Source organism: Brassica napus, chromosome C9 (genome assembly GCF_020379485.1).
Source record: "Brassica napus cultivar Da-Ae chromosome C9, Da-Ae, whole genome shotgun sequence".
NCBI lineage: Eukaryota > Viridiplantae > Streptophyta > Magnoliopsida > Brassicales > Brassicaceae > Brassica > Brassica napus.
Window position 1 is genome coordinate 23,095,966 of NC_063452.1, and position 13,798 is coordinate 23,109,763.

At 31.1% G+C, this 13,798-nt stretch overlaps 2 protein-coding genes across 2 annotated transcripts; one reads left to right on the top strand and one right to left on the bottom strand.

Moving 5' to 3' along the window:
- Window positions 1–8,340: 8,340 nt before the first annotated feature.
- Window positions 8,341–9,030, top strand: LOC125592545 (secreted RxLR effector protein 161-like). Its single transcript, XM_048767775.1, has one exon. The coding sequence runs from the start codon at window positions 8,341–8,343 to the stop codon at window positions 9,028–9,030; it is 690 nt and encodes a 229-aa protein (XP_048623732.1).
- A 711-nt stretch (window positions 9,031–9,741) lies between these two features.
- LOC106418071 (14 kDa proline-rich protein DC2.15) lies at window positions 9,742–10,516 on the bottom strand. Its single transcript, XM_013858749.3, has one exon. It carries the CDS (start codon window positions 10,288–10,290, stop codon window positions 9,904–9,906), a length of 387 nt encoding a protein of 128 aa, XP_013714203.1. The 5' UTR covers window positions 10,291–10,516; the 3' UTR covers window positions 9,742–9,903.
- Window positions 10,517–13,798: the final 3,282 nt, after the last annotated feature.

Sequence of the window (13,798 nt, forward strand, 5' to 3'; positions counted from 1 at the left end):
GAACGTGGTATGGTTTTGATTTATTTGAATTTTGTAAAACAATTACACATGTAAAAATCTTATTGGTTGAGTGACTTGTATTTTAGTATATAAGAGATTCATAATCATTAAGTGTCATATATATGTTAATCATATTAGATAATTCCGTAACTTTTATTTAAGTAAATAATTGAATAAATTCTTTTGCACACTACTAATCAATTTGATAGTTAGTTTAATAAAAAGTATAATCTTCCTATATATTAATTGAAAAATCACTTAACAGTTTTATGTTGACGTGTCGGTCGTAGGAGAACTTTCCAATTAATTATTATAATTTGAGGGGAAATTACGTCTTTACCACTTTCATGCTACTACTTTTTATTTTTACCACAACTAAATAGACATTTTCAAAAATAAATTCTTCATTAAGTGGCAAAACACTCTTATGCCCTTATTCTATATATATATATATAATAAATAAATATTTAAATAAACATAAATCTAAAAAAATAAAAAAATAATTTTTTTATTTTTTTTCGAATTATTTTATTTCGAAATTCAAACCCTAAAACTCAACTCTAAACCCTAAACCATCAATCTGAAACCCAATTTTTTTTTGAAATACGAACCCTAAACCCTGAAACATCAACTCTAAACCCTAAACCCCGAAACATCAACTCTAAGCCCTAAACCCTAAACCTTCAACCCTAAACCTTAAAACATCAACACTAAACCCTAAACCCCAAACTTCAACTCTAAACCCTGACCCATCAACACTAAACCCTAAACCCCAAACTTCAACTCTAAACCATGAACCATCAACACTAAACCCTAAACTATCAACACTAATCCCTAAACCTTAAAAAGTAAACTCTAAACCCTAAAAAATTAACGCTAAATCCTAAAACATCAACTCTAAACCCTAAACCCTAAATCTTCAACTCTAAACCCTAAACTCTAAACCCTAAATCCTAAACCCTAAACCCTAAACCCTAAAACCCTAGAGTTCATGTTTTAGGGTTTAGATTTGAAGGTTTAGAGTTTTAGGGTTTAGAGTTTACGTTTAGGGCTTAGAGTTGATGTCTTAGGGTTTAGATTTAAAGGTTTAGGGTTTTAGGGTTTAGGGTTCGAATTTCAGATAAATATAGGGTTTATGGTTTAGGGTTTATGTTTAGGGTTTAGAGTTGATGTTTTAGGGTTTTGATTTGAAGGTTTAGGGTTTAGGGTTTAGGGTTTAGAGTTGATGTTTCGGGGTTTAGGGTTTAGAGTTGATGGTTCATGGTTTCGGGTGTAGAGTTGATGATTTAGGGTTTAGAGTTGATGTTTTAAGTTTAGATTTAGGGTTTAGGGTTTGCGTTTAGGGTTTAGAGTTGATGTTTTAGGATTTAGATTTGAAGATTTAGGTTTTAGGGTTTAGGGTTTAGAGTTTAGGGTTTAGAGTTGATGTTTCTGGGTTTAGTGTTTAGAGTTGATGTTTCATGGTTTAGGGTTTAGTGTTGATGATTTCGGGTTTAGAGTTGATGTTTTAAGTTTAGATTAGTTAACCGTATGTTTTTTTTTTTTGTCAAAGTTAATAAAAAAGTTATAAATGTCTTTTACCCATTACTAAAGATAGGTGTAAAAGTGGTTAGTGTAAACATGAAAAGTGATACTTTGAAAATAGTATTATTGGCAATATCCTATAATTTGATTGGTTGATGGTTTTTAAATTTTTATTTATTTAATTAAATTTTTTTAAAAGGAAACAATCATAGAATTACCTAATCTAATATATTTTTCCTAACATACAATTAAACATTTTAAATATATATGAATTAATAAAATTTATTTATAGAAACAATTAAATATCATAGATTACATTATATAAATTGATAATATACATTAAATACATATGATACTACATAAATAATTATAAAAATGGTTTTTAATATATTTATATTACTAGTGACAACAATAAATCATAGATTCCAGAAAACTAATTAATGTAAACTTAATAATATTAATTAAACTCACTCATTCACTCTCTATATATATATATATTCTAAAATATTTAAAATTAATGCAAAACAGTCAAATATATAATTTAAAAAATTCTCATCATTTTCTAATGATAATGTGATATCATAGATTAGTGATCACTTTTATAAATGATTAAAATATTTTTATATTTTAAAACATCCTCTTATATATTAATTGAGAAGGCACTTAAGTGATTTCTGCTGACGTGTTGCTCATAGGAGAACTTTCTAATTAATTGTTATAATTTGATTGGTTGATGATTTTTTATTTTTTATTTATTTAATTAAAGTTTTTAAAAGTAGCCCTGGGCATTCGGGTATTCGGTTCGGTTTCGGGTAGAAACCATTCGGTTCTGGGTATATCGGATAAATCATTCTTATACCCAATAGGTACATATGAGATTTCGGTTCGGTTTTGGTTGGTTTCAGTTCAGTTTCGAGTACCCATTTTATAAATGAATCAAATATATATATATATATAAAATATATGAGTTAATATGTTAATCTAAGTGGTCTAGTGGTTACACACTTGCGTATTTGTCAATCCAACCAGAGTTCGAATCAATAAAGTGCTAGTTTTATAAGTATTTATTGAATTTTAATATAAAATAACATATATATGTATAATATAAGAGAGTACATAAAAGATAACATGGTTTGGTAGTAACAATGTTCTCACTCTTCTTGTCCAACATGGGTTCGAGTGGGGTTGATGACATTTTACCTTATATTAGAAAGTGGATATTTGTTTTTCGGATATTCGGGTACCCGTTCAGTTTTCGGTTCGGTTCCGGTTTTGTTCCATTTATTCAGATATAGAAATTTAGGAACCATTAGGGTATTTGAAGGTTTCGGTTTGATTCGGTTCCGGTTCAGTTTTTCGGTTTCGGTAAAAGGAAACAATAGTAGAATTATCTAATCTAATATATGTTTCCAAACATACAATTAAACATCTTAAATATAGATAAATTAATATAATTTATTTATAGAAACAATTAAATTTCATAGATTACATTATATAAATTGATAATATACATTTAAATACATATGATACTACATAAATAATTATAAAAACGGTTTTAAATATATTTATATTAGTAGAGAATACAATAAATCATAGATTCCAGAAAACTAATTAATATAAACCTAATAATATTAATTAAACTCACCCATTCACTCTCTCTATATATCTTAAAATATTTAAAATGAATGCAAAACAGTCAAATATATAATTTTTTAAAAAATATCATCATTTTCCAATGACAATGTAATATCATAGATAAGTTATCACTTTTAAAAATGATAAAAATATTTTCATATTTTAAAACATAAAAATTATATGGTAAGTCATTTAAAATTATATTAATAAATAAATGTTATTTAATTCATCTATTAATATAAAAAGATGAATTAAAATTGTAATACGGTAAGTCACTTAAAATTATATTATATGGCATTTCATTTTAAATTATTATATAGTAAGTCAATTAAAATTAAGGGAATTAATTAAAGTATTTTTCACAAGCTTTTCCTAGAGTTAACACTCTATTAATATAATTCACATAACTTTGATTTTAATAAAATTACCATGCTTGTTTTGAATAGTATAAAAATAAAAGAGACCTAAATAAAAAAACAGGAGGGAATAATGATAAAATATGTTTGTTGTGTTATTGGTTATTTTATATTTTTATGTATTTAATTTTATTTATTTGTCGAGATGCATGTATTTTTTGTGCTACTATAAATGTGGACTAATTAGTTTTATATGTGTTTTAAAACATTGTGATAAATTGAGTAAGAAAGATCAATAAAAATGACATGTTTTATAAATGTTAAAGTCAAAAATAGAAAATAAAATGTAAATTGTAAGTAGGATAAATTATTTTAAAATAATGAGATGTATATTTTGGGATATAATAAACTTTTAAAATGTACAATAATAAAATTTTAACAAATTTTATACAAATAAAAATATTTTATTTTGATATAATATTGGATCTCACATTAATATTAAGTATATAAGCCTAAAATAACAACATTTTGTTATTTATTTTTTGTTATTTTTTAAAAACTTCTTATTAATTAATTAGATTTAAGTAAATAGGTATGTTTTAAAGGAAGACATGGTTTGTTTAACCCATTTTAAGTTTTATGTTAAACACTAAATAAAAAATGAGTGAGAAACTGTGATTAGTGATTTGACAAAATTACGAGAGAAATTATCTATACTACCATTTTCCTAATAAATGTTTTCATGTTTACTTAACCAAATTTATCTTTGGTTTTAAAGAGATAAATCATACTTTATATTTATTGAGAAGTCATTTAAGTAATTTTTCTTATGTATTGTTATTAGGTTAAGTTTTATAAAATAGTTATAATTTGATTGGTCGTTGGCGTTTATTAGTTATTTATTTTAATCAGATCTAAAAATAAAATGTAACTATAGAACTAATTAATATATTACCAAATAACACAAGTAATATTACAAATAATAATTTATGGTAACTTATTGTAGAATTGGAAAAATAATATATATGTTTTATCAATTTCTATTTATTAATCAATTATTTATATATAATGAAATAAATACTTTAACTTTTTTTTTATTAAAGAAATTTAATGGTTATATATATATTCTTATATAAAAGAATTAGATTTGTAGGTAAATAATTATAAGAATTTTTATATTTTCTAAAGTCCACCCAAAAACGTTTACAAAATATCTTCATGATAAAAGCATCTGATCATTGTATTGGTCCTACACAAAAATACTCTGTTTTTATTTTTTTGACGTGTTAAAATAAAATATAAAGTAATTCCCGGTTTTTTCACATGTTAAAATAAAATATTAAGTAACTTTACAACCAATTATCTGAATTAGTTATAATATTGTTTTACTGTAAGAGAAATATTTGTAATGAATAAGGTTTACGTTGTTGAAGTATTTTAAATTTCACAGATCTTCTAAAAATATATACTGGAATTTTTGATTATCCAACTATTTGAAATTATTTCAAATTAAAATTTTAAAATTTTAATTATTCTTCAAAAAATAATAACAATGTAAACATAATATAGATTTTTTCATATAGTATAATTACCCGCAAAATTGCGGGCAAATACCTACTATATATTTATATGGAGCAATTTATTTTCCTAAAGATTCTAAAATCAATCCTAGTGATGACATGTAACTACGAAAACATGCTGTAATGCTCTATGATTAATGTACAGGGTATTTACCTAAACATAATACTTGTCGGTGGTGACAATTAAAATATTTGTTGGTTAGTCATTGAATAAAATTATGCTCTTTAATCAATCTGTTTTAGATTGTTAATATCTGGCGACAATGACATATACCATATGATTAAGTCCGTGCTAATAAGAATTCAATTAGACAAACATTCCTCTAGGTCTGGTTATATTCCATGTGCGCTTCGTCAAATTTAAAAGTTCCATGGTTGAACCGGACTCCGGTTTAATAGAAAATGGTAGCTGGTTCGGGTATTGGCTTTCTACTTGGTTTGAAACTGAATCCTTTAATATACTTTGGCTTATTTTCTTGCAATTTAATATGCTACCTTCTTTTATATTTGGCTTTTCGTATTTACTGCTTTGGTCTTTTTAATGATTTCATATAAATATCGAATATGGGATGGCTTATATTATCAAATTTAGCTAAACATAATACTTGTCTCCAGTGCCACACCTGAGTACAAGCCAATCAAACATATGCTTGGAGCCTTAAAAAATTATATTACTATTAGGGGGCCAATTCTGAACAGAAATAAATAAATAGCCATGTTGATAGTGTACATATTAGAAGTAGACAAGGTGCGTGGTTTGATTTCTCCCCCAAAATATTTCAAAATTTTTATAGTTTTGGGGGGCCGAATACATGATTAGGTTTCAGGACCAAAAATTCTCAGGCCCAACCCTGTTTGTCTGTCGCGATTTATATATTTGCTGGTTGGTGTGTCATTGAAAATCATGCTCATTTGAATTAATTTGTTTTAGATTGTTAATATCTGGTAAAAATGATATAGAATGCCATGATTAACTCCGTGCCTGTAAGAATCCAGTTAGAAAAACATTCTTAAGTTCGATTTTATGTCATGTGCGATATTGTCGATACGACCACAATCAATCATGAGCGATATTGTCGCTACGACCGAGAGGATGAAAGAAGGTGGAAGATCATCGTCAATAAAGTATCCAATGCTGACTGCAACTAATTATACAATGTGGGCAATGAGAATGAAGATTACTTTACGAGTACATAAAGCCTGGGAGGCTATTGAAACAGAGATGATTGATAACAAAAAGAATGATATGGCGCTGGCTTTTATTGTTCCAGTCGATCCCGGAGAATTTTATTCTGCAAGTAGGAGAACTTGAGACGGCTAAGCATGTTTGGGAAGCGATAAAAACCCGTCATGTCGGTGCAGAACGAGTAAGAGAGGCTCGGCTACAGACCTTAATGACTGAATTCGAGCGTGTGAAGATGAAAGATACCGAGAGCATTGATGACTTCGGCGGGAAGCTATCTGAGCTAGCTTCAAAATCAGCTGCTCTTGGCGTCACCATTGAAGAAACAAAGCTTGTTAAGAAATTTCTTATGAGCCTTCCTCGAAAAAAGTACATACATATTGTTGCATCTCTCGAGCAAGTGCTTGATCTCAATACAACAGGCTTTGAGGACATACTAGGACGATTGAAAGCATACGAAGAACGTATTTGCGAAGAAGAAGAAAGGGAGGATGATCAGGGGAAGTTAATGTACGCAAACACAGAAGGTCAAGGTCGTTCTCAACAAGATCAATCTACCCGACAATATGATCAGACAAACCGAGACTATAATAACGATCCCTATAGAAGCAGAGGTCGTGGAGGACGCTTCAACCGAGGTAGAGGTCGAGGCCGTTTTAATTATTGAAGAGGAGATTATAACAATGGAGGAAGGGGAGATTATAATGCTGGAAGAGATCCGTATGCCAGAAGAGATGCGTCACGCACACGTGCTACCGCTGTGACAAAATAGGTCACTTCGTTGCAAATTGTCCAGACTTGAAACTTAAGCTACAGGAGGCTAAAGAACACGACAACACTGAGACACAAGAAGCTGATGAACTTATGATGCATGAAGTTGTCTTTCTGAACGAGAAGAACGTTGTACCAGAGAAGGTTGAGACGTGCAATAAAAGTTTTTCAGTGAGAATTGGAGAGTTTGGGAATCATGGACTTTGTGGAGACAAAGAAACAGAGCACACGAGCAATGATCAGGAGCTAGTTAAGGAAGAAGAAGAAGATAATGCCGATACGCAGAGCCTTGATGAAGAAGAAACCGAAACACAACCCTTAAGGCGATCAGAGAGACAAGCAATGAAGCCTAAGTACCTCGACGATTACATACTTCTAGCTGAAGAATTAGGAGAAGAGGTACTGATGTATTTAAACAACGAGCCAAGAAACTTTGGTGAAGCAAAAGAATCTAGAAGTTGGACGAGAGCATGTGAAGAGGAAATAGAGTCCATTATCAAAAATAAAACGTGGAATCTAGTAGAACTACCATATGGAGCCAAACCCATCGGTTTAAAGTGGGTTTTCAAGCTAAAATACAACTCTGATGGAAGTGTTAACAAATACAAAGCTCGCTCGTTGCAAAAGGGTATGTGTAACGTCATGGGATCGATTTCGACGAGGTGTTCGCGCCAGTAGCAAGGATTGAGACCATACGCCTTCTTGTGAGTCTTGCAGCAGCAAACGGATGGGAAGTACACCATCTCGACGTGAAGACAGCATTCCTCCATGGAGAGCTTAAAGAAGTGGTTTATGTTACACAACTAGAGGGTTTCGAGATGAAAGGATGCGAGGGTAAAGTCTACAAACTGAACAAGGCATTGTATGGCTTGAGACAAGCACCAAGGGCATGGAACCATAAGCGGAACCAGATACTACAAGAGCTCCAGTTCGAGAAGTGTGCAAAAGAGCCTTCAGTATACCGGAAGGTGGTTAAGGGAGAGCTCCTCGTGGTTGCTGTGTACGTATATGACCTGTTCGTCACTGGAACAAGCAAAAGAAACATTGAAGAATTCAAGAGAAATATGTCAAGCAAGTTTGAGATGAGTGATTTGGGAAAGTTATCATATTATCTTGGGATCGAGGTGTGTCAGCATGAAGATGGAATTACTCTAAACCAATCACGATATGCGACGAAGATCTTAAAGAATGCAGGAATGATCAAGTGCAATCCGGTACACACACCAATGGAGCTTGGTTCAAAGTTCTCAAAGGCAGAGGATGAGAGAGAGAGATTGATGCAACGGCGTACATGAAGAATATAGGCTGCTTACGATACCTCTTGCACACGAGGCCGGATCTTTCTTTCAGCGTTGGGGTGCTTAGTCGGTACATGCAAAATCCAAGAGATTCACACGGAGTAGGTATGAAGCAAGTGTTACGGTACCTGCAAGGAAGCCTAGCGTATGGACTGGTGTTTGAAAGCTCTAAGATGAAGATTCCGAAACTTGTTGGATATAGTGACAGCAGTTACAATGTTGATCCAGACGATGGAAAGAGCACGACCGGTCACATATTCTACATTGACAATAGCCCCATCTCGTGGTGTTCACAGAAGCAAGAAGTTGTGGCCTTGTCAAGTTGTGAGGCAGAATTCATGGCTGGAACTGAGGCTGCACGACAGGCTATATGGCTGCGAGATTTGTTGAGTGAGATAACTGGTCAGCAAAGTGAGAAGGTGGTTATACGGATCGACAATCAATCCGCTATTGCCTTAACAAAGAATCCAGTATTTCATGGGAGAAGTAAGCATATACATAGGAGGTATCATTTTATTCGAGAATGCGTTGAGAACGGTCAGATTGAAGTAGAGTACGTTCACGGGGACAAACAGAAAGCTGATATCTTGACGAAGGCCCTAGGAAGAATCAGATTCAGGGAAATGAGAGACTACATTGGAATGAAGGAGAACTTCAAGCTTAAAGGGGAGAATGTTGGATAAACTTGAAGTTTACTTGAGTTATAAGTAATGTAAATCCTAATGAGTTTAGGATATCTAAAGTATTATATAAGGAGATATCAACTTGTGATATAACTTAGGCGTTTGAGAGATAAGAACTTAAGGTTTTGTGATAGTTTCCTTAAGAGAGAGTTAATAAGAAGTGTTCTTATTTGAGAATCATTACAGTCTGTTCGGAATACTTGAGTTCAACAATTGGTATCAGAGCGGTTGATGAGAAATCTACAAAAGACCAATATACCCTTCGAGAGATGAATGGTATCCTATGAGTTAGGAATGAGAGGTGTGTGGCAGAGATCAAGTCAAAAGATTCTGGAAGTCAGTTGTGGGACACGAGATGAATGTGATCCTTAGTTTGAGGGGCAGAATGTGAGATAGCAAACTAAGTCCCACATTGGAGAATTAGACAAGGAGTGTCTAATATATAAAGAGATGTCCAACTCTAATAGTACGAGGCCTTTTGGAATGGAAACCAAAAGTAAATCCATGCGGGCCTGCCTCTTAGGCCCAAAGTGAACAATATCGTACTAATCGGATAATATAGAGTTAGGACATGGAATTTCACAATCCCAACATGGTCAAATTTAAAATTTGCGTGGTGTGGAGTGATAATACATATAGTAAAATTTGGATGGTATAAGCAAGCATCCATTAACCAAGTATAATAAATAATAAGCTATTTATCTTTCCTTGAACGAAAACACCTTAATTATTTCATTAATAAACATGTAACGAATTACAAAAAAATAGATAATAGAAGAATAAAACAAGAAAATTTGAAATTACACGAAATTTTGAAACAACAATCTTATCTTTAGTGATAATTTAGAACATAAATTTTAAAATGTGCTATCTCTAAGCACATTGGAAACCAGATGGAACCTTCGTACCACACTGGTTAAAGAGAACACTCAGTGAAATAGGAACACGAAGATTAATGCCAAAAACATTAGCCTTCAAAGCGGTGCAGAGACAGACCCCGGCATCGATATTAACTAGACCTTTGATAAGGGCGCAACATTCGGTCTTTTGTGGTAGAGAAACCTTAACCAAATTCAATACGTTGGCACATACCTTGAGTTTAAGAGCATCTTTACAAGTGGGTTTGCGGGGAAACGACGGTGGAGGTTTCTTGTTGTGGCTTTTGGACGGTGGTGGTGTACAAGGGGCCGATGTAGAGCTGACCAAAGTGAAGAAGATGACATTCAAAACAAGGAGAAGAGCAATTTTAGAGTAAGCCATTGATGGAGTGAAGTTTTAAGAGTTTTCTCTTAGAAAGTTTTCTCTCGTTATCAAGCTTGTGATGTTGTGTGGAGAAAATGAAGAGAGTGGTATGGTTTTTATAGGCGAAGATTCAGATCGGCTTATGTGCTTTTAATTACAATTCGACGAGTGGTAACGAAATGTATTCTATGTTCGATGAACTGTTCACGTGAAGGATTAAATATTTGAAAGTATAATTATTCGGAACTGATTGATCTTACAAACCGTCAAGACATAAGGTTAATTAGTCGTTACATGTAAGATGCAAGAAATATTAAATTAGTCGATACATAGGTTCACATTTGTAATATCACTTTTCATTTTTATACTAACCATCTTTATCCTCACGGAAAAAGACATTTATAACCTAAAAATTAACTAATCTAAACTTAAAGTTTAGAGTTGAAGGTTGTAATAGGATTTTGGAATGTGAAATTCATGATTCTAACAAATATATAAATAAATAATTAAAAAATATATTATTTTTTAAATAGTTTCAAAAAGAATTTTCGAATTTCAAAAAGAATTTTCGAATTTCAAAAAGAAATGTTGAAAAACAAAATTCAAATTTTCTTATAAAAGTTCGAATTTGAAAATGTATAATTTGAAAACATAAAAACATATTTTGTTTTTATTTTTATTCATTCAAATAATTATTTATTATATATAGAGAGAGCAAGAGTATAAGAGTCTCTTACCTCTAAATAAAGAATGTATTTTTGAAAATATTTATTTAGTGAAGATAAACATGAATAATAGTACCAACAATGTGGTAAACATGAAAATTACGAAATTGCCAAAAATATCATATTCATAATACCATTTTTCATGTTTACACTAACCACTTTTACCTTCACTTTCAAAGAGAGAAAAATACATTTATTATCCTAAGTTTAATTAATATAGACTTAAGGTTTAGAGTTGAGAGGTGGAGTAGGGTTTTGGAATGTGAAATTTATTATTCTAATACATCAATAAATAAATACTTAAAAAAAATTTAAAAATAGTTTCAACTTTCGAATTTCAAAAAGAAATTTTGAAAAAAATTAAAAAAACAATTATAAAAAGTTCGAATTTGAAGAAATATAAGTCATTTGTACATGAGTACAATAACTTGGAAACAAAGCCTAACTTGGAGAATAAGTAAAGCTTGGAGAACATGTATATCGAGGACTTTCCATATGGACATCACATAATATTCATAACACTTCCTCTTGATGTCCATTATAGCAAAGTGCTTTCAAAACGCTGTGGATGTTGCCTCGTTAAAAACCTTACCAGAAAAATCCAATAGAAAAAACTGTGGTTAAAGGAAAAAGAGTGCAACGCGTAACAACTTCTCCTCATATGTACATACGTCAAAATCTTCGAAGTGACATAATCCGATAAGATGAAAAAAATTCTTGGAAGTAGCAGTGTGTAACACCTTGTTGAATAAATCAGCTAAGTTGTCACTTAAACGAACATGTAGGACACGAACTTCATCATTCTTCTGTGGTTAATGATCCTTCTTCATTTTCTTTGATTCTCTTGATCTCAAAGACTTTAGAATGGTGATAGAATTTTATCTTTGAAATTCTAATATACCTCTTGAATGAAATTTGCTTCGTTAAAACCTTGTCATGGAAAAACTTTGTGGGATAAAAACCATGATAAGTAAAAAGAATATAACCACACATATTTTCATATTTATTCTCTTGGAAGCAATACTTCCAGAACATGCATTCCGATCAAATACATATCTTTAGGAAATTGGGTTTAGCAGAATAAACTCTTTTGATTTCTATTATATATTTAAAGTGTTTAGCCTTCTGGTCTATAATTCTCTTTTGATATAGACAACATTTTGTTGGTCTATTTGGACATCAAGCCAAATCATGTCTTTTCATACGCTCCTCTAGTCATTAATTTCATACATAAGAGTTATTCATGTTCTTATTATCAAATTTACTGCTGTGACTTTCTTTCTTGTCATGCGAAATTATATCTTTCAGTTATGAAAAGATTATTAACTTGCTCAATGAAACTTTAGATATGGTACTTCAAGACCAAACATATATGAGCATATTAATATAAAATCATTTAAGAATCTTTTAAGATAACTTCTCATTTTAGATCTTCAGTTTGGAATACATAAAGACAATATGGTATTGTCAATCCAAAATATGATTTTCTATAACTCTTCGGGAGATATTCAAATCAAAGATTCTATTCATCTTATAATCTCTTTATAAATACAAAGGGTGAATTTTTTAATTTATAATATTTCATATATCCCATAACTAGAGTTCTTGGGAACAAGATTTGACATCATCCATCTTTCATGCATTATCATTTTTCAGTGGGTGGTATAATTCAAGCTTTCTTTATTCACTGCGAGACTGATAGGCAACTTGAAAATAGTTTCACTACCATATGAGACTATGTCTCTTCGCAATCAATTTCATATTGATCTTTCTTTGGTACAACAACTCATTTATATCTTTGTCTATTGTTTCTTTTTGATTAGGACAATCATTTATTTGTGTACACTTTTCAACAGACTTTGTTTCATGATCCTCTTTCTCATGCATCATATTAACTGCTATTTTGCATGCATAAATATCATAGGGGTTGATTTGCTTATTGGCTCCATTTTGTTTCATACATGACATAACTTTATTGAGATTTTTCATTTTTTCAGGTACCTGAATCTCTTTCAGTCACGTTTAAAGTCTCCTCTAGAGATCATTCAAAAACTGTATTTCCTCTTGACCATTATTAATTTTGCTCATTTTCATTTGCAAGGATTCTTATTTTTGGAACCAACATGTCTACCACGCTTCAGGCATAACTTAGACTTACTAGCAGTTTGATATTGTCATTCTCGGACATCAATTCTTATTGGAGTATTTACAGGTGATATATGTGACTTGATCACTATTTATTTATCTCGGTCAGTAAATGTGTATGGCAACTTCCTTACTAAGCTATATATTTGAATTATCTTTTGGACTTCTATTTCACATTCTCTCTAGTCTAAGGATCAATGATAATTCATTTAACTTATTTTATTTTCCAGCTATTTATTTTCTCCGCTTATGTTGGAAATACTAATTCAATTTTAGCATTCACAGAAAGCCTTACTTATATACTTCGGGGATGACTCCAGATTCTTAACTAACATTGGAGATTCATATCCAACATATATTATCAACTCATTAAAAAACTCATCTCAAAGCTCTGTGGTGGAGCAATACACATTCAAAGTTCTTAGATGGGAATGTTTGGTTTCTGACCCAAAACCACTGATGGAAAAACTATTTATAACTTATTGGCTTGATGCAAATTATGTTGCTCAAAATGTTCAATACTTAAACCAATGAACATGAAATAATTATCAAATACTTATTGTGGACTCACCAATATTATAAAGATGTATAGTGGATGATCAGTCTACTAACATCTCTTTTATTCATGCGAATAACTTCTTTACGCTGGTGAAAAC

Excerpts from the sequence above, each read along its gene's own strand:
- LOC125592545 (XM_048767775.1), top strand. The coding sequence starts at position 8,341 with ATGAAGAATATAGGCTGCTTACGATACCTCTTGCACACGAGGCCGGAT.
- LOC106418071 (XM_013858749.3), bottom strand. The coding sequence starts at position 10,290 with ATGGCTTACTCTAAAATTGCTCTTCTCCTTGTTTTGAATGTCATCTTC.